The sequence below is a fragment of the Acanthopagrus latus genome, chromosome 8, assembly GCF_904848185.1.
Source record: "Acanthopagrus latus isolate v.2019 chromosome 8, fAcaLat1.1, whole genome shotgun sequence".
Taxonomy (NCBI): Eukaryota; Metazoa; Chordata; class Actinopteri; order Spariformes; family Sparidae; genus Acanthopagrus; species Acanthopagrus latus.
Window position 1 is genome coordinate 11,050,189 of NC_051046.1, and position 24,440 is coordinate 11,074,628.

The window sequence follows — 24,440 nt, forward strand, 5'->3', positions numbered from 1 at the left end:
AGATACAGGATGAAAACAGTAGATTTTTTTGGAGGGGGGTAACTTTATGCTGCTCTCAGGGAGATAATTGTAAACTTTAAGTGACGGGGGCTGCATCAAAGTTAAAACATACTATCTTATTTCCATATAATCACTTAGACTTTTGCAACAATTCAAGTTACAACATCAACAGCCCTCCAACCTTTGTAGATTTTGAGTGCTGCCCACTTCAAATCATTAAGAGCACAACCAAAAAAAAACAAAAAACAAAACCAGAATCTGACATGAGAAATAACTGAAATAAACAAAAATGTTCCAATTCTGGTAGAAAACTGTGTCTGTGCTCATGTTTGACAGCCTCACTCAGTGCAGGAAACTGAGAGTGAAAATAATCTTTCAGGGCCTTTAAAGGAGACCTATCATGTCCTTTCCTTCAGGGTAATTTGTCTTGCACATGTTAAAGGTCTTGTCAATTGTCCCACCTTTAACTCAGCGACTTTGTGACATCACACTACGTCACCATGACACACAATTGCATAAATTAATGCCTAGCAGCTACATCACACATAATTGATTATTGTTGTTAAAGGAGCTGGCTCAGGCGTGTGTGAGTGGACCAATCATGTGAGACTGAGTATTCAGGAGAAGGGGCCTTAAAGAGACAGGAACTAAAACAGGGCGTTTCATACAGAGGGGGAATGCACTGGCTGGGAGCTGCAGCACTCGACAGTATGAGAAAGATGATGTGTTTTTTGAGCAGTAAAGCATGTAAACCTATCCCAATAGTGACCCAAAATAAAATCATGATCCTGGAAATGTGCATAATATGTCTCCTTTAAATATGTTTTGTTAATCTTACATAGTTTACAGATGACTGCTGCGTTGCAAAGGTTAATGGATGAAACATGTCAGTTGGAAATGTATTATAAGACTTTCTGTTCTTGTTTGTTTGCAATCAAAAGTAACAGTACAGTAACAGATATGTTGAGCCAAATTCAAACAAAACTAGAAACTGAACCAAAACTAACACTAAACAGAACTCTAACAGTACATTTTGAATTATTACTGTCTAGAGTGTAGATTACTTTTATCATTACATATTCATGTCTTCATGCTGTGAATGTCTACACGCAGACCTGCCATTAAAAAACAACAATGTGATGTTCTCTTAATTTGATCAACTGAGTTGTCTTAAGTTGTACCGATGCATTTAGTAAAAAAGTATTATATTTAGAGTCAAGGACCATTCAGCGCAGAGAGGTGTATGAATGCAAAAATGTTTTGTTTTTCTTTTTGTTTGTACTTGCCGTGTTTCTTAAGCAAACAGCGCTTTGTCATGTTGTTTACTCTAACCAATGAGTTTATGTGTCTGACATGTCACAGCATATGGCTCTGTCCCTCACTGTAAACACAAACATGATTTTGTTTAAAGACGGACAATCAGAGCGCCTATCCACCTACGAAATTAATCCCAACAATACGGAAACACATACACACACACAAACACCGGGATAATTGCTTTTTAATGATCTCACATTATGCAAATGCCCATCATGGAGTCATTAATCTTTGGAGGAGTTTATACCTGCCTGACCAACAGTAATGCCAACAGACTGAGCAGGAAAATACTTTTACTGGCCTCCAGCTACTTACATGTGCAGTCATATGCCTTAAACCTGTACATCTAAAAGACTGAAGAACTGTCAAAAAACAAAGCCAAAATATACCCGAAATCTTTCATTTCTGACATTCACAAAACTGCTGCTGGCTCACTGACATATGTCTAAAAAAAGACAAAATGTGGTACAGTAGTTTGTTTAATAACCTCCAAAATTAGCATGGGATCCTGTGAAATATTTAAGTGTCAGTAACTGAAGTTGGAAAAACCACAGCAGTACGTAATGCTCAATTAGGTATGAAGAGCAGTGGCACTGAATGGATATATCAGCGCTACAATATGAAAGGACAGAAACGTGAAAAACATCTCCAGCCTGATTAACACAGAGAAACTGTAGATTAAGGTTTTTTTTTCCCACTTTATACCATCATTTCTCCAGGATAATATGGACTCTTTGGAGACGTCGCAGGAAAAAAATAAGTAATAAAAAAAGGAAATCCTGGAGTTCATCTCAAATGAACTGCTGGCTCTGAAAGCACTGTTGTTCTTTCAGTCTCTGAAACTCGCTAGGCCCATGAATTATTCTCCCCGATCCCCGATTCTCAAAGTCAAAGTGAAGAGAAAAGTATACAACAGCAACTTAGGGAGTATTGTATGTATGTGTGTGTGTGTGTGTGTGTGTGTGTGTGTGTGTGTGTGTGTGTGTGTGTGTGTGTGTGTGTGTGTGTGTGCATGCGTGCGTGTGTGTGAGTGTGTGAGAGAGAGAGCGAGAGAGAGAGAGAGAGAGAGAGAGAGAGAGAGAGAAGGAGTGTGTGAGAGTGACAAAAAGAGACAGAAAGAGAGGGAGGGAGGGAGAGAGGTACTGTAGTTAAATTAAAGAGGCAGCTAAGAAATGAATCGAGCCATCTGGGCAGAGCAGGAGGTTCCAGCAAGGGGTATAAATTCCTGAATCTCAGTCCACATGACGTTCACTGTGACTGACAGGACGGCGTTTAAATTCTTTAAAACAAGCACAATGTTAGATTTAATCACCGGTCCCTTTTGATTAAAGTGACGTTGTCTAGTTTGAGGACAAAAAGACGACACATGAGGGGGAAAAAAAAAAATCCATCAAAAACCTTATTTCAGAGTCGAAGCAAGGACCAGCGATATCGATCCGTGGACCTTAACCCTCTTTTTGTTCCACAGCGGAGGGCGATTTTGTCATTCATACTACAGTACGCCTACGCCTGGAATGGAAGTCAGTCCCAGGAACATGTCCCAGAATCATAATACAAGCCAATGTTTTAAGTGCGAGGCTGACAGTATCACATGGTGTCAAGTTTCTTTGCAAATCTAATTTCTCAGGGGGGATTCATCTCTTTGAGGATGCGGGTGCCTAAACCAGTAAGTCAGCGTTTTCTGTCTTTTATCCATCCAAACTCAATTGGAGGGTCTTAATGAAGTGCGCGCTACAGGACACGATGAACTCCTATGGGTCTGCTCCTCGGCTCAGGCTTAACACTGTATCGGCCGACGACACGTGTTCAGCTGCTCCGTGTAAAAACGACAATTGTATTGATGTATTTTTCTTCCAGCTTTACAACTAATTTATGATCAGTTTCTGCACGACACAGATTGGGATCCTCATGTTTGCATCCCTGTGTCCAGAAATGATTACATTTCCTCTAAAATTTCCTTTGATCCTTATCATTCAGATGCCCTTTTGTCGATGTTTAGATCCCAAGCTCCATCTCTTTGTTCCACTTAGTGAGCTCTAGCTGTGCGATAGCGTCTCTTTGCGTTTCGTCCTTTTCCTTTTTTCCTCTATGGCAAAAGCCACCAATTTAATTGAATTTCTGGGCTTTTAATGTCTGCTTTAGTCTAATCAGAGCAAAGGAGAGTAGAGTTGTTTATCTCGACCTTGGCAGAATTAGCAGAGGCTATTTGTAGAGATGTTAATGCTTTGAAAAAGAAAAAAAAAAGCACAAACAATTCTGAAAGATCTTAACCTGGGCTTTTATTGATCAGCTAGTTAAAGGTGCTTACGCACATTCCAGACTGGCGTGCACTCAAGCGTCAGGGGGAAAGTGTGTTCTAGTGACAAAATGTTGTAAACTCACACCAAAGATACGCATCACTCTACAGTGATTCACCGACCAAAGCACTGCCTTTTACATAAAACAATGCCAGTGTTGACTAATACATTTTATATGAGCTGACCTAGCTTCCAAGTCTTGCTCTGTTTTGTGACTGTATAATATTAAGATGCTAGTGCCGGATGATTCATCAGTCACAGACAGTGGAAAGATAGGGCTGCCACTAAAGTAGGATGCAGGCATACTACTATCTCACACAAACAACATGCTATATAACCTTCTGAGAGGGTGGCACTACTGCAGGCGAGGCAGAACACAGCGGAATGCAAAATACAACCCCAAATACCCTGGGGCCTGGAGGCAAATTTGATTAAAAGTTTGTTTTTCTTCACTCTCAACAAACGGAGGAGCTCGTCGATGCGGCACTGACAGTTAATTGGACTTGGCAGGGCCACGAGTTCATTCGTCAGCATTGTGTGGGGCTTGCCTAGGAGGAGCAGGACAATCGATGTCCCTGAGGACGGCCTGTAATCACTGCAACACTCCAATGAAGTCCAGGGTTAAACATCAGGAGATTGCAGGTGCACCAGAGGATCTGAGAAAGACTGCTAATATGCTCCCCACTCCCCAAGCAAACCAAGGACACTGCAACACAGCACCCAAAGGACTGTGATGATCCTGAAGAACTGAATTACACCTCAAGCTCTTATTCTGATTTTTGAATTATCATGAAACCAAGGAAGGTCCTGAGAGGTGATATCAGCGTCAATAACTCATATTTTGCAAATTAAATAGTACATGAGACTTTGCATGCATGTGGCCATGATCAGTCTGACAAGGTAATTAACAACAGCATTTGGAAGGCACATTCCTACGGCAATTTTTTTTAATTTTTATTTTCCTTGTGATTTACATTATGTTAATGTGTTTAAAAAACAAAACAAGGGAAAGCTCTTTGGTTGAGCTCATTCTATGTGCAACTAATTATTGGGGGTCACAAAAAGACAGTGATTTGTTTTAAAGGAGACCTATTTAATTTTTGTCCTTGTGCATGTAGAAGATCTTGAAAGTTAAAATGGTTGACGTCCGCACCCACAGAAGCTTCTCTCTCCCACAGAAAACACTGCTCCTGAAACGCCTTGTCAATAGTCCCGCCTTTAATTGCTAGGTCACCACATCAAATATTTCCAAGATTTATGCCTAGGGGCTTGGGCATGCCCAAACTGACCAATCAGAGCAGATCTGGTATTCGGGAGGAGGGGCCTTAAAGAGACAGGAGCTAAAACAGAGTGTTCCAGAAGGAGGGCGATTACAGAGCTGCAGCACTGGACAGTATGAGAAAGCTGATTTCTGAGCATGTACATTTATTCTTGTAGTATCCCAAAATATAATCATGAACCTGAAAATAAGCATTGCATGTCTCCTTTAACGGGTCACAAGTACAAAAGCTGGGGGTCACTGGTCTAGATCAGTGGTTTTTTAAGCTGGGGGTCATGACTCAACTAAATCTAAGGAACTGATGAAAAATAAGGTACGACAGAAGGAAAAAAGATTTTATTCCACAAAAATTATGACTTTCTTTCTCATTCTCTTTCCATTAACTCTTCAGGCCTCTCAAAAGGTTTCACAAGAAGAGATCGCTTCGCTTTGAAGGCTCACAAGTCAAAAAGGATGTGCCAGTGGCCAAAATAGAAAAAATATGTCATTAGAGACTGAGAGGAAAGGATTTGGCACTGCTGGACTGACTTCACCAGACGAAACAGACCCGCATTTTAGCACTGCGGCTGTCTACAGCTGCTGTGTGGAATTATGCCACACGCTGGAGCGTAGAAAAGGTCATCAAAAGCAATGATCAATAAAAATCAATTGAATCTGTGGAAACAAACTTCATAAACATGGCGATGGACCACAAAATCAAGTGTGACTTATAGACTGTGAAATGAGCCTAAAACAGCTTTGTTCTACATTAGTATTCAGGAGATATCTTATCTCTCTAAACTGTTATCATAGCATTTCAGCTATTTTAGACACACTGACCTTCTCTTAAGGACAGGAGATAAGGCTTTTTAATGTCCTTATTAAATCAAGCCATCTATACAGACTCTCAGAGCTGGATAGTGTTTTTCCAGGAGCTCCTGACTCTTCCTCTCATAGTGACTAATAAGCATCACAGTGATAATGACCAGTGGGACTGGATGTTGTAACTGCACTTTTTAAATGATTTTATCATCCAAACCGTCACCACAATATGCCGTGATATTCACCTGCTTTTTCTGCCTCAGTTATATGCATGGAAAGAAAGAAAGCACCCAAATACACACACACACACACACACACACACACACTGAGACAGCCACACATTTTAGGCAGTCTCCCAAAGGTAATGGAGCAGTGAGCTCTTGGGGAACAATAAATCCTGGTTAATGGGATGGTACAAAAATCTTCAGAGCCGGGCAAAGTCAATCTGCATACCGAGCCAATGAGGCTTATATGTACAGAAAAAGTTATAAAGACATGTATGTATATGTACGCGTCTGTCGGTGTGCCGCTCAATATTAATGCAGAATCTCTTCAAAAGATCGTTTTTCAGTCAGAATATCTGAATAATGTTTAATTCACGATCGACACATCTGTGCGTGTGTGTGTGTCGTCAGCAGTATAGAAGGCTACAGTCAGCTGCTGTGCATGTGCCACAATTCATTCCATGGACTCACTCTCAGTCAGTTGAAGTCTCGGTACAGTGATTTACACCGCGCATAAGTCACATGAGTCACTAAGAGACATGCAGGGGAAGTTCTGAGAGGCATGCTGCCACATCTTGAGAAATCTCTGTCAGAGCCACAGCAGTGACATCCACACAGTTCAATCTGTTCTGCTTAACAGCCAACAGCAGTGCTAAACTCAGGACCAACAGTTTGTCAGTAAAGTCTGAAAATTCTTAGCGACTACGACTGACTATGATCACAGAGGTGATTTTAGTGAATCCAGTCGCACCATTAAAGGTGCAACATATGAGATTGGTGTCTTGTTTAAAACGATACTCAAAACAAAAAGGAGGCAGCATATTACTATAATAATAGCTGACTGCTGCTAAGTGTAGCTACAATTAGCTAGTTAGCTCGGTTAGCCGTGCAGCTAGTGGTCCACACTGGCAACTCTGAGCGCTGAGAGATTGTTGGTGTTTACACCACTAGCACAGCAGCCTTGGACCACAGAGCTGGATAAATATATATGCAAACATGGAGAAATATGTGTGTCATAGTTAGTAGTTTTTATATAGTTAAGAATGATAGCTCGGAACAAACCTCATCGTTATTTGGCCTTTTTAATAGATTTGCATAACATTTTCCCTATATTGTTTAAAAATTAAAAAATATTCCATATGTACTTGTTTATTAAACAGTGTCCTGACAGATAGGTCAATTATATTTCATCAAAATACCTTTAACTCAGTTCATATGTTAACAAGCTAATGTAAGCTTTGACAGTTATGTAATGGTTGCATGCTGTAGTTACTTATTTTATAAATATTGAACAGGAACTAATCACTATGCAAGTATTCATTTTTGCCAACTCTTTTTTAATTTGTCGTGTGTGAGGTTTGTTTCAGCTCAACCTCCTCATTCTTTTCAATGAGACCTGTCTGGCACCGCATCAATGTTGTAAAAGTCCTTTCATGGACTAATATAAAAACGGCTGTGCAGGGTTTTGATGACTGATAAGCATTTAAACTAATTGATCTGCTGCTCCTGGATCGTATTTGATTGTTTCTCTCTCTCAACATAGCAGCTCCTTAATGTTGAGATAATGTGGAGCTGTTTTTGGTCTGAATGCAAAAGAAACGTGTGATGACATGATACGATTAAGTTCAACAGTAAGTGGTTCTTCAGTGCAATATGGAGTCAGAAAAGAGCTGATGTCTCAATGAGCATGAACTCTGAGCGCTGTGGAGAAAATAAATAAAACTGTCACATACTTGGCAACACATAAACTGACTGCAACACTCCCCGGGAGCTCACTGTACTATACAAAAACAAAGCTCTGTCAAAGCAGGAGGGCTTCATGAATACACAGAAAACACACAAACGTGCACATACGGACTTGTAAGTGAGGTCCATGAGACACTATAGATCGGTCCGTCTCCTGTCCACTCGAGAAATATCATTGCCTGTGTGCTTTGATCAGCCAAAATGAATGAGGCAATCGGCATCGACTGTTACACGCAGCGAGGAGCCCCTTTCAGAGTGAAACAGTTAGAATATTCATAGTTCTCTCCGAAAATGTCTCTTCTACACTGTTGTATAATGAGGAATTCAATTGATTTAGACATCTTTTTAAAAAGGTGGCGTGGAGATCAAATCGCACTCTTCCAGTTTTTTGGGGGGGCCGTCATCTCATAGACACGGGACTTGTTGCTTTTTTTACGCTGACATTCAAAAGGCACACACACACACACACACACACAAACAGATACGCACAGATATTAAATTCTCTGTAAGAGAAAATCTGCAAGATTAACGAAGAGAGAGAAGTTCTGAGAGGAAAGCAGGGAGACATGTGGAGTGATGTGTGGTGAATCTGTGTGTGCAGCTCTGTCCCGTTCAGTGTAATTCACAGTCTCTTGGACTTTGACAGCGATGCATGTCAATGTCCTGCTGCTGAGGGATTGGAGAGGAACCATCTGGCACAGTATTTACACATAACTCTCAGAAGTGCGTACTTCTGAGGATAATGTGTAAATACTGTCAACATGTGCCAGAGGGACTCCTCACAAGGGTGTTTTTCGAGCCAAAGTGAAGTTTAACTGCAGGGTTTTGGTCTAGTTGCTTCTTCATATTGTGTCTGGACCGATGTCGTCTACAATGAAATAAGCTAATGAAGCTACGGGGTATCGTCTCCTCATGACCCAGCCCCACTTCTCACTTCAAGGCAGTGCATTGAATATCTAATAAAAACCAATCACTGAGATAAAACCTTAATAATGAATAATCTGACTGATTTAGTTGACAATTAACTTTAAAATAAGTGGCATGTAGCCACCGTGCCTGGTGCAATATCCCATAAACAAGCGTTCATAGGCCACATTCATCAATTAACCATGTGTGTAGCACCCGCAGCAGTGGCTGCCTTCCCATTTGAATACATTAGGGAGGAATATGTTACCTCATGGGCCACGGCTGACCGGCCACATTAGATTTGGCTATTAAGTGTGATGGATTTCTTCTCAGAACGCAAAGGATGCTTTGTGGTTAACAAAGCTAAACTACTCCTTGGACTTTCCAGATACTTATCTTGGTAGCATTGATTTTTAGAATAATCTGCACAAACGTGTGAATGTCTCCACCACAAGAACTCCAAGAGGGGTAGACACTAAAAGCTCCAGATTTATGCACATTTTCTTCTCCCCCTGTGCGCTGGGATCATGTCATTATCTGGATGAAGGATATGAGATCGATGACAGCGCTTCATTGCACCTAATATTTTACAAGTGATGGCAGTCATCGCTAAATATACCGTGTACATACAACATCTATCTTTATCATTCTCCCCATTTGAAAGCTGTTATTACTATAGCACATATGTGGTGACCCCGTGTGACAGACTCATCAAAAGGGATTAAATCATAAGGGCTGAAAAGTACACCGCAGTCGGAGGCAAAGCGACAGGGTCATTTCTCTGAGGCTTCCGAAGTAGAAAGTCTACTTTCAAACACAAGAAACTCATAAGATTCTGAAACAACTTGATATAGTTTTCATTCAATAAACTTATTCTGCAAAGATTTGATTTACCACTTCATCTCATACTGTGCCGTTCTTTTTTGTACCGCAGCGTATACTATATTTGTTGCAAACTACAACCAATAATACCACTTCTGAGGCGAAACCCAGTATTATACTTTAGTAGAGTAAAATGACTAAAGACATACTGTTCAGTCCCATAAGTGGAGCTCCATCTATCCGAATTGCCTTTTGCAAAAAAATTGCCAGCTGTCCTTGTTTTTATTGAGTCTAATATTTTTTCATCTGCTTTCTTTTATTTACATGGTGGAAATCCTACTGAGAAAAAAAGAGTTGTTTTTCAAGACAAACCCTACTGACAAAACAAATGTATACACGAAGGCACAGAGAAGGCGAACATGGTACATTTCAATATAAAACGAGAGGAAGGCAAAGCAACAGAGAGGAAAAAAAAACACACACACAAGCACGACGGAGAGAAAGTGACATAACAAAAAACAAACATTAACAGGTACATGTCACCACATTGTTTTGATGCCCCGAGCTGTTAAATGAAAAAAACTCATTTCATGACATGTGATCAGAGAAACATGTTCAAGGCCACGTTCCACAAACACAACACACAGGCATTAGAGCAATCACACCAACCAACAACAGCCATTAATCATTCATCACTCTGTTGGGAAAACACAACCTCAACTCCGAATGCTCCAAATCCACATGTGAGAGATGTAGAACGAGACAACATTTGCAAACAACAGTAAACAGCGAACATCCAGCGCCTTTCGCCGCTCTGTCTGCGCTTCACATCCACCAGTGTGTCCTTGAGGTGAGTCTAAAGACACACCGGGACGCCAGGCAGGTCACAGAGCAGGTCTGGTCTCAGTGGGACTGTTGCCTCAGGCCAGGGGAAAGAGGATGAAATGTTTTTTTTTTCTGGCTACAGCAGGTTGGACACCAGCGGGTGAAAGAACAGGCGGTATTTTACTTCGGCCTCCACCACCGCTGCTAACACAACTCACTGAATCTCTCCCACCTTATCGCCTTCTCTGTTCTGGCCACAAACAGTCCGACTCTTTATTTTCACCACCTGACCCATATACAAAACTGCTTCCTGGTGGGTGCTGCTCCAGAAACGAGGTCCAAGCCTTTGATCCAGCTCCAGATCGCTGGCTGAAAGGCTGTCACTTCAGCTTTAGGCTGCTCAGCATCCCACGGCAGCTCTTCATCTCCAAGCCTGGGCGACACACTTTTTATCACATTCGCACATCCTTCATCATGTGACCAGCTCATTCTTCCCTCTCACCAGCTACTGTGTTGGGGAATTGGCTTTTTTTTTTTTAAATCAGAGTGCAAATACCTCAACTCAAACACAATGCCGGTAAAATAAACAGCAAATAAACCGTGACATTGATTGTGTTGGAACTGAATGGATGTTAATGTGTGTTTTTCAGCCCACCGTGATGGCTCCATCCATTTACAAGACGACTACTGAGGCTCACGTCACCTATCTGAGCTGGGTGAAACTAAAATTTACTGTGCAATACAAAAAAAAAAAAAAAAACATGCTGAACCATTTACATGAAGGAAAAAGAGGGCAGATTTAATTTAAAAATTGGCACGCATTCCTCATTTCTACAGATGAAAGCTCGTAAATGAAAAAGCCTGGAATCATGCCTGGTATGGAAATCTAAAAGTTATGAATAATGCCTCTGTCTCAATCATCAAGTCTGTTTTAATAAGGTGGATTAGCACAGCACCTGCAGGCTGAAAGGCACGCATGGCTGCACTCCTAACCAACCAAGAGTGGGACAAGAGTCCCCGAGGGCCCCTGAACCTCACATCCTCCCTGTTGGACCCTCACCAGTCAGTAGGAGTGAGCAGCGGCAAACAGCTCAGGCTTGTCATTTATGCCCATGAATCCGCCAGCAATGGGCCGGCGGTGCAGCGAGAGCAGCTGATTTACACACAGTTGCTAATCAGGGAATGGCTCTCTTGCTAATGAAAACTCATAGATCTATACAATAACACTGCTGATATGATTTTAGCTCCCATTACTCATTCTTAAATATGCAACAGGGAGTAAGAGTTAAATGCTACAGGGGGCAGACAGTTGAGGAATTTGGGGTCAGAAATGTTGACGCAGAAAGTGGTGACTGGGTCACTGCACGTTCACTATTTCTCTCCAGACATAAATATCCCAGAGGAGTAAATAGATTCTTTCCTCCGGCGTGGCCTCAGTGACGCTCCAGCTTTCAGCTGATTGCAGGATGGATATGCTTAACTCCACCCTCCCATCCCTCCTGGAGTCCAGCTCTGGGAGCTGTGAGGAAACCCCAGTAAACAGAAAGGCCAGCACAATGGTTTGTGTCAGCCTGGCATTGATTCACCTCTTCACTGAACAAGTCATAGGCACCAGTCTAATCATGATTAAGACCATAACAGAGAGCTCAGTACAGTAGACACAGGGGGGGATGCAACCATCCATCCATCCGCTATATTCATCAAGCAAATCACTTCCACTTCCAGCAAATGAAAATGAATTCATTGGGACTTACCTGTTCCATTGGCTTTGTTTGCTAAGAAGAGAGGATACAAAGCTGAGCAGCTTTGAGATAGACGCACATCGAGGCAAAACAGTTGTAGGATTCAGAGTAAATTCTTACGGACTAACAGACTGTGAAAGCCAATAAGGAATATATGAGTCTAAGGGCCTAAATTTTGGTTTAGAGGGGTAAAGCTCACTCACCACTGGAGCAGTCCAGTCCGCCCCATCCGGGCTCACACTGGCATGTATCAGGAGACACGCAGCGGCCATGGACGCACTCCTCTGTACAGAGAGCTGAGACACAGAGAGACAATCCCTCATCAGTGAAGTATATAATTGAGTTAACACGTCACACACAGACACACACACACACACACACACACACACACACACACACACACAGTGTAAAACATCATTAAACCACCAATAAACAGCATAATGAAAAGCACCAAGATAACAGCTGAAAGAAAATGGGCCATAAAATTGAACACTCAATATCTCCCTAATACCATCAAGGGACTAAATCTTAGCCATGGCACTCATATTCAACATCCATCTCCGCTACTTGACACTTGGCTAAATGATTTTTTAGGAGATTGAGTCTTTGGTCAACATCTCTGTTTATCACATAGCTTAACTCCTCACAATGAGCTGTTATCAGCAGGCTGAGCCATGAAGGAACAAGCTGTAAATCCCCTCTAATTTGATCAGCCAGTGCTCTGTCATACAGTGATGCTTTAATGTAGCAGGTCCAGGCACCGCAGTGTTTACTAAGTGTGCAGTTTTCTTGATCATTCATATTGAGCAACACAGCACCCGATTGATTGGGTCGGCATCAGTATGCCTGGGAGGGTGTTCACAAGAGTTGGAGGTTTGGTTCAGCCGGATAATAAAGTGACCTACGTGGAGGGTTTTTTTTGTTTTTTTTTTGTTTTTTCCGCCACAAAGCCATTTTTTTTTTTTTTTTTTTTTTTGTGAAGCCAAGAAAGAAAAGTACGACAAACATAAGCACTTAGCATGAATAAATCTGTGGCAGCCAAGGTCAACTGGCCAGCAGGGTTAAGACAGGCAGGCTCTTATCTGAGGAATGAGAAAGTCAGGCCAAAATGAAGAGAGAGAAACCCTGCCTGATGGGAATCAGCAGTCCACTATCACAGCCTGGGGAGGGATGATACATAGTCCAAGGACAGCAGAGCACGCAGACAGACCATCGCCTGAACTGATCCAGCATTTCATCTGTGTACTCCTTCTTTTGTTCTTTATTTTGGACTTGGGTTATGATCAGAAGTGCAAAAAGGGCAGCAGGACAGCATCCGTCTGGGTTTTTTTAAACAACAACAGCCCTGGAGCGATTTCGCTGCTCAGTGTGCAGCACTATGGCGCTCATCCTGCAGGCAGAGAGGTCAGCAGAGAGCTGGATGCAAGCCTGAACAGTGCTACTATAGATTATCACTCAATCAGGCTTCGATTAGGATCCGCTGCCTGCAGGAGAGGTGCAGCAGGAGAGGAGAAAGAGGAGTGAATCCCAAACACCCACAAGCCGGTGCTAATCGCAGAAATGCTCCCAAGACAAAAATGGTAAACCCAGAGATTGAAAGATAATTTAGGGAAGATTTCTGAGAATCGGTTTTCTGGCAGGAAAAAAAAAAAAACTGCCTAATTACAGAAAGCCAGCAGGAGAAGAAAAAGGGTGCTTGAGCATTTGTGCTGACGAAGGTGTGAGATTGACTACATGTAATCAATGAATCCACCGTATGCAGAGCATTCAAACAGGAGAGGAGACGAATTCAATGTCACCACGATGAGTTGATTTCGTTTACTTTCAATCAGCAAATTCTGATCAGCGAGAACGGGGTAATGCAAATGTGTCACATCCTTTAGAGGGAGAAAAAAAAAGAGAAATATGGAAATGAAGTTTTGAATATGGGAGAAAGGATAAAGCGCTCCCTTCTCCTGAGATCTGAACCGGTGTACTGAAGGGATGGCATAATAAAGTAGGAGGTAGGTCTTTCATTTTAATTGAAATTCATGAATCACTCTGCTTAACTCATGTCTAAGGAATCTGTTGGAAAATTGAGTCTTTCATCTAGATAAAAGGCCAATCTAACTCATTATGCAGAGGTGTTATCAGAACAGGGAACAATGGAGCTAATTGGTGATTGTCATGCAGTGTTAATAAATGTAATATTCTTGCCCAGTCGAACTGCAATCTTCTAAAACGTCTGATAAAATACATCTGTAAAGTCTCAAACTGTTTTTCCTCCCTGCTTTTTGGAGAGCGCTGCTGCAGCCAGGAAGAAAAAGAACTACCACCATAAATCTGCTTGTTTATGATTTTAATAATAGTAGTGTCTTGTAGAACACTTGTAGTGAAAATCAAGTGAAAAAAAAATGGAAAACGTGGAACGCGGTGATAAATCAATCTAAGAGATACAGTATGCCCACAGAACACATCAAACAACTCCCTCCAACGCGTCTTCCACATGCCTCTGTCGGGCGCAGCGATGATTTTATTTTAAAACTGTGTCTTTGAAGCATTAAAAAATGCAACAAAGCCAGAAAAAATGAAATCAAAGGAGCCAAATTCCTTTCTGGAGAAAAATCTCATCATCTTCCCGATCATCAAAAACCCAAATGTGAAATGTGCGAGCGTATTTCTGCCTGAATCTTTATCAAGACCCAACTAATTCCACCGCCAAAGTCATTTTTAGAATTACACTGCACCGGTGGACAGACGAGAGTCATGCAGGAGTCATCGGGCCCAAATGCCCTGAAAAAAAAAAAGAGAGAGACTCATCGCCCTGCAGTGCCTGTCAGCCCTCTGAAGATATTAGGAGCTGTTGTCATTAGCTTGTTCCCCTCACTTGCTCGTGTACAACTATAATAATCATGCTTATTAGGGGGGAAATGAGTTCTTCACATCCTCTACATGGGCCAGTTACAGATTAAGGTAATGACTTATGACAGATCAAAGGTCACAGAATTAATAAAGACCTCTCGTCGGAAACTTCAAGCGCTAATTAAAGTCAAACAGATCAAAGTTCAACTTATCGTGGAGTGCTTTGAGAAAAAAAATGAAAAACAATCGTCCTCTAGAAGACGCGATGAAACGAGAGAACAAACAAACAAAGACGCCTCCCTTAAAGATAATACTGTTGATTCGGCGTCTAAAGTATTCTCCTTTTGTGTGTTTGCGTGATAATTTTTGGTTTATTCAAGGTCTTCACATCCCCAGATTCATTTAGTCGCCTCTCATTGGAGCTAATGCGAGTGTTATGTGCAAGCACACACACACACACACACACACACACACACACACACAAACAGGCAGGATTAAAAGGCTAACGCTCTGGAAGCATTTTTTGACTTTTAATGACACAGATTTCACGGAGGAACCCTCAGTAAACAGTACAACAGAGTGTCCTGAAATAGACAACTTGAGTTAATTTCGGGTCGATTTACTCCATAAGCCCCCCCCCCCTTTTGTCACTGCATGCAAAACAGCTCGGGGAGAACAAATCTCTTAATCCTGGTAGTGAGAGTGCGAGGATTAAAAGGGGTGGAACGGCTTGCAAAGGCAGCAGAAAGCAAAAACTGCCCTCTCGGTCCCGATCAACTCAGCCTCCCCGCTTCACCTGGAAGAGGGTCAAAGGGGAGGCCGGCCGATCTCGCTCTCCAGACAGTCGTGATATCAAAACAAAAAAACATATTGCTCACACGATTTGACGTGCTACCTTCACAATTTGCAGAATCACCTGGTTAACACCCTGGGAGGACTGGTAATGAACAAATGGCTTCCATTGTCAGTCAAATGAATACATTATTGATCAATCTGAGCCTCCCTCCTCAAGAACCCCCAGATAATCACACCGGCTCTCTCATTCTGTGCTGGCTGGCTTCCAGGTGCTCTGCCGTCCCGAGGCTAGTCGAGCCTAGACAAGGACGAGCTCGGCTGTGGTCAGAGAGAGCGTACCCGCACGGCTGCAGTCGCCGTGTCAGGGAGGTCCCTCATGCTGTGAAAGATCTAGGAAAATATTAAAGTGTGATTCTGGTCTTATTTAAAAGGGAATAAAACATTAGGTGAGGCGAGAGCATCAAAAACAAAAACGTGACTCTCAGAAGCTATGTTCTGTCTTTATTTGGCCAACGTGCAAAAATGTTCAGTTTGATGTGTGCGAATAAAAATGGAAATCAATGATCATTAATGAAAAAACAAACAAACAAACAAACAAAGAATCACAGTAAAGGATTGTTATCAGCATATTGCTACACTTCAGCTTTAACGGCTTCTGCTCTTTTTATGTTATTGAACTCCAGTGTGGTTTTATGGGGGGTGCAATACCTACTAAGTCTCTAACCGGGACCCTCTCGGCTCGTTAATTTTTCTCATTGTTATACAACTTCAATTAAATTACTCTTGCTGGAAGAGCAAAGCAGAGAGCAAGTAGGGCCATAAAATACAGCGCCTTCGTGTTAAATCATGCTCAATAGAAACTGAGTAAATTCACATGGATGGTGGTGGCATGTGAACGGGAGTGGTGGTCCCGCCGTGTGATTGGGTGTTTGCGAGGATCAGACCAGAGAGGAGAGCGACGGAGGCATGGCCGACGGCGGCAGGCCACCCGCGGTGATGATCGATCCTTTTCAGAAAAAAAAATTCCAGCAGACATAACCTGAATGCCATCACTGAGGACAAAGGAGTTAAATAAAGGATACTCACGAACACACAAGTCTCCACTCTCAAAGTAACCAGGGCAACACTGTGAGCGGCGCCTATACATGGTCCTTACTCCCCGCCGGTAAGCCGTCTTATAGCTGATCCTGGAAAAACAGACACACAGAGACAGCTACGTGAGGTAAAGAGTTACCCTTTCTGAAGGGCAAGAAAACATATAGCAGGTAATAGCACGATTTTCTAGGTTTTAAAGGAAGACAAAGACTCAAAATCGAGTGAGGTTTGAGTATTACATAAAAATCAGTATTTCGGAGGCAACTCTGTGCACTTTTTTAGTTGGATGCCCACAATAAACCTTAATGGAGTGATTAAAACATTTACTGTAAGATGATTACAGTCAGAGACATCCCGGCTCTGACCACTTCGCTGCCACATTAACAAGAAAATTTACTGTGGCCTTCACGGACTTGGCTCCAAATTTTGGGGACAGTAAAGGGCGAGTCACGGATGAAACAAATAAAGGAACAAATAAGGAGAGTCCCTCCAAACGCACCTGTGCCTTGTGCATTTAAACCAGTTGAGGATGTCTGTGCACCTGGTGTAATAGATCTGGTCAAATGGGTGAGCGTAGGACTCCTGGACGGTCACGGCGTAGCTGAAACACAGAGACGGAAAGACACTTAAAGTGGAGAGAAGCTCTGTGCTGTAGCCCAATTCAAAGGTAGTTTTACTTCACTTGACCACTTTATTGTACTTATTTACTATCTGACAGTCATAGTAACTAACAACATTTCAGATAAAGATTTCCCAAACTTTTTGTGTGTGACCTCTTACAAAAAGCTGCTGTTAGATGGGAATGTAAGCTGTAAGCTTGTAAACCAAAGAGACATTTCCCCTTAATTGGTTTCTCTTAAATAAGAAACAGATGTAAAGGTTTTCAATATTATGCAGAAAAGGAAAGAAGAAAAGTCCAAAAACAAATAGTTTTGGATCCACTGAACTTCAGTCTTAAACCGTAGAGACCTTATTCACAAAGAGGCCATTTTCATCCACAGTGGGAATATTGAATGCTGGGATAATGTGATACTGCTGCGTTCTAGGTTGCAACTTAAAAAACGTAGGTAATCTGACAAATTGTTGTCATTTCACAGTTTCCCAGCTGGCCAGCAACTGAAAAAATGATGGACATTTGGCCATATTTCAATAAACAACATATCTGATAACTCGTTTCCTCGGACATAAGAGGAAACTGACCGCCATGTGAATATGGTCTATTGCTTTTACAAAATATTAGGATGATGAGATTTTTGTTAAATTATAATCAGCAATGTGGATAGAATGACCAAGTCAGAAAAGTAGTATAGTATTAGTAGTGCAAGTTGAACAAGTAGAACAGTCTGCTAAGTTTAGAAAATTGCACAATTTCACTGTAACGCAGCCTTTAAAACCAGGAAAGGCGTATCACAATACAATGATATCCAAACTTGAAGATGATATTAAGAATCTTATATCATATAAGAATCTAGATATAATTTCGACATATGCCCAGTCGCGTTTTAAAGTTTTACTTACGTAGCATTTTCAGACTTTTATGTCTAATAGTGAATGTTTATATTGTTGTTCTACTGCAACTTAACAAAACGGTCTTCATACTTTCATCAGCCAAAGACACTGCTGGGAATATACATTGTCATGCTTGTGGGAGATGTGTGTGTGTGTGTGTGTGTGTGTGTGTGTGAAGGGGGGGGGGGGAGTAACAGCACACAGATTGTGCAGATTGTGTCAACGGATAACAGTCCCAAATGAAAGTAATATAATAACTTTGATATGCAAAGAAAGGACTTGAAAGGAGCTTTTAGGTGATTCATGTTGGTGATATATGCAGCCAGAGGCAGTCTGAGGATATTGGAGGACCTCAAAGCCATGAACGCAGCTCACTTAAGGAATTCATTTCGATGCCAACAAGGTGGAACCACAATCCCTAAGTACCCTCACCTTGGTCAGGCAATAATCCAGATAATATATCTTCACAGCTTTCTTTCCTCCCCTTTGCATTGAGGACAGAAATTATTCCTGCTTATTTCTCATAAGTGACACTGCCCGGCACAACTAATAATTATTCAGCTTCTATGGCTGCCGTGATTGATTGGGATGAGAGTACACTGATCAATTTGCCTGTGAATTTCATTGGAAGCCGCAGCTCCTCCCATCTCTCAGAGCTTGGCGACTCGAGCGGTGCGAGATCGATACTGCTGTATGGACCCTGAGAATAGATCTGGAACTTTGGCTAAGAGCACGTGGAGCAGCAGGTACACTGAGAAAAAAGCCGCAGGATCGACGATGCAGAGAACTCTCCTTTTAAAACTAAAATTCAGCGTACTGTGGTAAACACGAGAAGATGATGCTCACCTCTCCCAGTGGCTGCAGACATTGGGGTCATCCGGGTTCAGACTCCATACACCAGTGGTCAATCCCAGAACAAGCAGCACAGCCAGCGGGGCAACAGATGACCCCATTCTTCACTCTAAGAGAGGGACAGAGAAGAAAAATAGGTGGTGTGACTGTTGCTTGGATCAGTTCTTATACAGGCCTTACCAAGTACTGAATGTTATTTCTCCAGTGATTCAAACATCCTTTAGCTAAGGTAGTGTTTGAGATAGGATGATCAATGTACATGCACGTGTATGTTTTAGAGAAAGATGAAAAGGCTGATACCACGCTCGTGTCTGTGCATTAAACATGAAGCTACAGCCAGCACCTCTGCAACTTGTGTAATCTGCTCAGATATAGTGTAAAAACAAGTTGTTGTTTTAGGTCAGGATTATGTGCAGAACTATTTAAGATAATTGAGTGATGAATTATTGAGCTTTACCTTGTGTTCATAAAGTCATAAGGCGGTGAAATTTTATACAAAGGAAATGGGAAGATCCAAGTGAATCTAACTGAGGCAAAGAAAACAAAAATGCACTTCTACTGCTGCTTGTATGTATGAAGACTGGAGGAGAATGGCAGAAAGGGCCAGAGCACCTGATGAAGCTGCACCTAAACGCACACATCGTTAATGCATATGTTGCTAGCTAGCATGCAGCTAATGCCTTTATATGCCTAACATTGGATTTTGAGAAGAATCACACAGACTACTGAATGTTCCAGCAGTCACATTTGCACAAATGACTAAAGCCTGACCGATGTATCAGTTGGCTGATATTAACACAGATAAATCGTTAAAGGCATACATGTTGCTCAATATGTGCCAATATGACAGCTTTTTAAGATTATAAAGCAGAAAAAGATGTTTGGTATAATTTGTAATTCTTACATTCCCAGTGAAATTTCCATCTGGACAGAGCCAGGCCAGCTGTTTCCCCCCTATTTACAATCTTGATGCTAAGCTAAACTGTCTCCTGGCTCTGGCGCTATAATCATCCAGAAATTGGTGTCAGTCTTCTCGTCTGACTCTTGCCAAGATACCAAACAAGTGAATTTCCCAGTTTGTCAAACCATTCCTTTTAATTTTCAAGCTAGGATTGACAAGCTACATGCTGATGCTCCTTTAGCATCTTCCTTTGTGCTTTTCTCCTTCAGTGAGACCTTCAAAAAGCCACATGTGCCGTGCTCACTGAGCGGCTGCGGAGATGAAACCTCCCTGTGACAGTGACAGAGATGCTGATTTGTTTAGACCAGCAGGTTATTTCATTAGACGTATAGGCAGAGGAAGTGTGCATATGATCAAAGGACAGTGATGGATCTGCCACATGTGCAGGTTTTACCTTAGCAAATCGCTTCAGAAGATAAAGGATGTACCGATGACACATGCATGACTGACACGCATATATCTCATACTTTAGGTTAGTGCCTGAGTGCCATTAGAGGCAACATGACGTTATGTTATGTATGGGGATCTATGTGTCGACTCTGAACACCATGTGGCCTCTTGAGGATAGAAAACTGACGGATTGCTGGATTACAAACAAAAATCACATGGGAATAAATACAAGCAGGCTGACGGTGTATCTTTGTATGGCTAAAAGTGTTGCAATCATATGTGATGTGGTTGTGTGGTTGCGTAGGCCCGTGTGTGCTTCAGCATGTTGCAGGGCACGCACTCAATATTTCTGAGTGACTGTATCCAATAACACAGGCATTTACATGTTCGGCTAATCTTCTGCATTGATAGCTGCATGTAGTTCACTCACATGTGAAAGAAAATCAATCAGACCTCCACTTCCTCTAAGTAGCAGTTCATCTGAACAGGCAGAGGTTAAAGTCATGTTCATTTCCTTAACAGGATGATTAATCAAGATACACACATGCTAAAGGGCTACAGCTGGTTTCATATCCAGGCCCTTCCCTGAAACAATCCTGTTAAATACGACAGGGACCCCGCTTGATTGACTAGAAAGCTTTTATTGCTCCTGTGATTAGACTGACACCCTCAGTCATTTCTCTGAATGGCTCTGCTGAAGTGAAATACCTCACAACTTGTCATGTCACATCTGTCAAACCTCAAAAGTTCCCAGTTGTAAGCCTGCGGTGGCGAGGCTGGGAGGTGAGAAAATTAGGATTATCCTCAATGAACTCTGGCTACATAGCCAGAAGCGAGAAGGGCCACGTGACCTTTAAGCTCACCTAATCTTACGGCCTGTGGTCCCCGGGTGTGTTTTTTTTTTTTTTTTTTTTTTTTTTTTGTGGATGTTGAGGGGACTCTGGAAGCACAAAGTGACAGAAGTGCCGCTGTGCCCAGACACACACACTCGCTGGGAAAGGTGATGACAGGTCGAAGATCTGTGGGAGAGAGGAAAAATAATGAGCTTATGATGACACACAGAAGACACATGCTCGCTCGCTCGCTCGCTCGCTCACTCGCTCGCTTGCTCACGCTCTCACGCATACGCGCACGCAAAACTCATACATTTCTTATGGGATCAAGAATCTCAACAGGGGTATAGTTCACAAAAGCGGCTCTTGAAAGGCCAATTCACTCAGCACAGCCTCCACATCCGACCACACAGTTTTCACTCCATTTTCCAGCGTCCCTCCTACCTGGTGTCCACAGACACACCGAGTTACCCGCATGAATAAAAGCCTACATTAACTCAAGAGGGCCCGATACAATGAACTGCGTTCACACTTCAAACACCACAAGTGGCTTGTCCACAATGTGACAAGATCACGTTATCTGTACTAATTAACAAAGCCTACACAGGGATTATTGCGATGATAATGCGGGTGTGAACAGAACTCTGATGTGTACGTCACCTCTCTCACTACGCCGCTCTTAATGATTCCTCCGGCGGGTCAGAGGGCGGGTTTGAGATTCTTCTGGCCTTGATTTGCTGCGAGTTCTGAATTAAGCTGTAAACACGAGCACAACAAAACAATAGGGATGTTTTTGTTCTCGGCTGTATAAATAATTCAACATTTTTTCTTTGTCTATGTAAACTGTTGCCAAGGCGCAGCTGGGTGGACATTGAGACCAAGACTTAAGAATTATTGTGAGCAGATTCATTAAGTCTGTTTCACTCACAAATAAAATCATTTAGACAGCTCTGTCTGGTAGCCAGAGCTGAATTTAAATGAACCTGTCGCACGACTGGCAGAAAATTGCATACACCTTTACCACAGCAAGGGCACACCTACCAATAAAACAAAGAAAAAAACAACTTGATTTCACTTTCACACAACAGAAACCATGGTAAAAAAAAATGTGTGTTCTTCACTAGAGCTTCATTTTGGTGACACGAGTTCCAGTAAATGTTTTACTAGCTTTCTAATCAGCTCCTAAAAGATTCAACAAAGTCCAAAGACCAGCGGGGCTTAATTCCTGCCAGGTCCTGCCAGAACAGGATGGAGGGCCTGTCAGACTGGGACTGCTATACATTCGATTCAATCAAGCGCCTCCTTCCTTTATTTCCCATTGAAGTTTTAATATGCAATGAAAATAAATCTGTCCATCTAATTTACCCTTAAATATCCCTTGTTCGCCTGTTTTGGATACATTTAAAATCTGATTTAAGAGATAGAAAGAGAGCGCAGTATGGTCAGTGCCCCTGCAGCGTGTCACTTGTTTAAATATGTTGGCATTTGATTACGTTCATGCAGTGAAATGGTTAATACGTGTGTGGGCGCAGTTGCACGCTGTCCACAATACCAAAATGGAGCGGACAGATGGACAAGACAGAACGTGCCACTTACTTATAAATATAAATAACACTTTAAATACGACCTTATTTGTGATGACAGCTTTAGAGTTGTTTAGTTAAACAGCAAGCACCCACATGTTGCCCAATGTGCACCGGGCACTGAGGATTTCTGATGAGCACTGAGGCTTTTTATCTCTCTCCCTGACCCGCTGGAGCAGTGCTCGGTACCTCTGGATTTACAAATTAAACACTGTCAAAGATTCTTCGTGTACTATCATAAATGACAGCAACAAATCCTCACATTTAAGTGGCTGGAACCAGCAGATGTTTGACATTTCATCTTGACAAATGACTGAAACCATCAATTATCTGATCTTTTGATCAACTAACCAATTAATGAACTAAGTGTAGCAGTGAACAAGAATTGTTTTGGATGCTGCACTTATGTTCCAATCTCCCTCCCTCCATGAGCACCATGCAGGCAGCACACAGGTTTACTGTCCAGCAACATCAAAAAGACTGCAGCTGCAAATTCTGATCTGGACTCTAATTCTCTGTCCAGCTTGTCACTGTCGCACCACGTTATCACAAGAAAATCTGAAGCCAAATCTTACCCTGTTGTATCTGGTCACAATCTACCTCCACTGAGGTATTTCTGTGCAGCACAGCAGGTGGCAGAAGAACAGGCTGCTGACTTTAAAAAAATCTGAATGTCAAGGACAAAAACTCTCTTATATTCTGTCAAGCCTAAAAAAAAAAATCCTCGCCTTGTCTTTCAGAGTGAATTTTAACATCTGAATGTGTAAAAAGGAAAGACAAAATCTAATCCACTTTAAATAACAGTACACTGGGTTTAAGGGCACTTGTGTTCGCTGTCGATTCTGCATGCGGCGAGTGTCAACAAAAAGCACTGCATAAGACAGACAAGTCGGATCAATACGACGCTTATCATTTGGGGCTCTCCTGTCTGCCTCCTCCCGGTTTCTACCGACATCCACAAAAAGCAGTTTGCTTCTGATTTGACATCAAACGTGTTCTCTTTACACAAAACTAAATGTTCTCCAGAGACCTTATTCGCCCCTAAATGAATCATCCTCCCGTTGCTTCACCACTTTGGTTACTGAGACTTTGTGCAACCTTCACGATCGCTGCGCTGCTGCATCTTATCCTGCTGACAAACCGCTGAAATAGCATCAGAACACCTTTCAAGCTATTGATTGAGACACAAGTGCAAAATACAAGAGGCAGGGGATAGTGCTGTGGTGTATGTGAGGATAAGGACTTTTGGATCTTGAACGGGTAAGTCTGAATCTCAGGTGTCCGACAGAAACATCGTCATTAATGAGCCACAGACACCTATGTCCTCTGCACTGCCTATCAGCGAAGACATCTGCATGATTAAACCCACGTGTCTTCAGTGTGTGACTTATTAAAGTGCAATGCAATTAAGCACCCTGTCCCCTGGCTGACCAGCACCTGAAATCTTCCATGAATGATGCTCGGCAGGCATGACTGACCCGCACCAGTCAGAGGCTCACCTCCCATGTATAGATCCCAGCTGCTGCTCAGGCCCATCTTACTGCCCTGTATGCTCATTTATCACCACTTGCTTGTGTTAATTTACATCTACATAATGGAAACCAGTCAACGGAAACATTGCT

The 24,440-nt window shown here is 42.2% G+C and overlaps 1 protein-coding gene across 9 annotated transcripts in view; it reads right to left on the reverse strand.

Moving 5' to 3' along the window:
* megf11 (multiple EGF-like-domains 11) overlaps positions 1 to 24,440 on the reverse strand; it is a 76,107-nt gene that overhangs the window by 38,195 nt on the left and 13,472 nt on the right. For 6 of the 9 annotated variants that reach the window (XR_005076668.1, XR_005076667.1, XM_037108280.1 and 3 more), the window contains exons 2-7: positions 21,266 to 21,421; positions 19,046 to 19,160; positions 17,190 to 17,291; positions 16,682 to 16,782; positions 12,163 to 12,255; positions 11,972 to 11,992 (exon numbers count right to left, since the gene is read on the reverse strand). Coding sequence is in view for 7 of the 9 variants with exons in the window: in XM_037108280.1 (XP_036964175.1) it covers positions 11,972 to 11,992; positions 12,163 to 12,255; positions 16,682 to 16,782; positions 17,190 to 17,291; positions 19,046 to 19,152 (424 nt within the window). In the remaining 2 variants the exon portion in view is untranslated. The remainder of the gene's footprint in view (positions 1 to 11,971; positions 11,993 to 12,162; positions 12,256 to 16,681; positions 16,783 to 17,189; positions 17,292 to 19,045; positions 19,161 to 21,265; positions 21,422 to 24,440) is intronic. The other 3 variants (XM_037108282.1, XM_037108281.1, XM_037108279.1) reach the window with 2 other exon arrangements.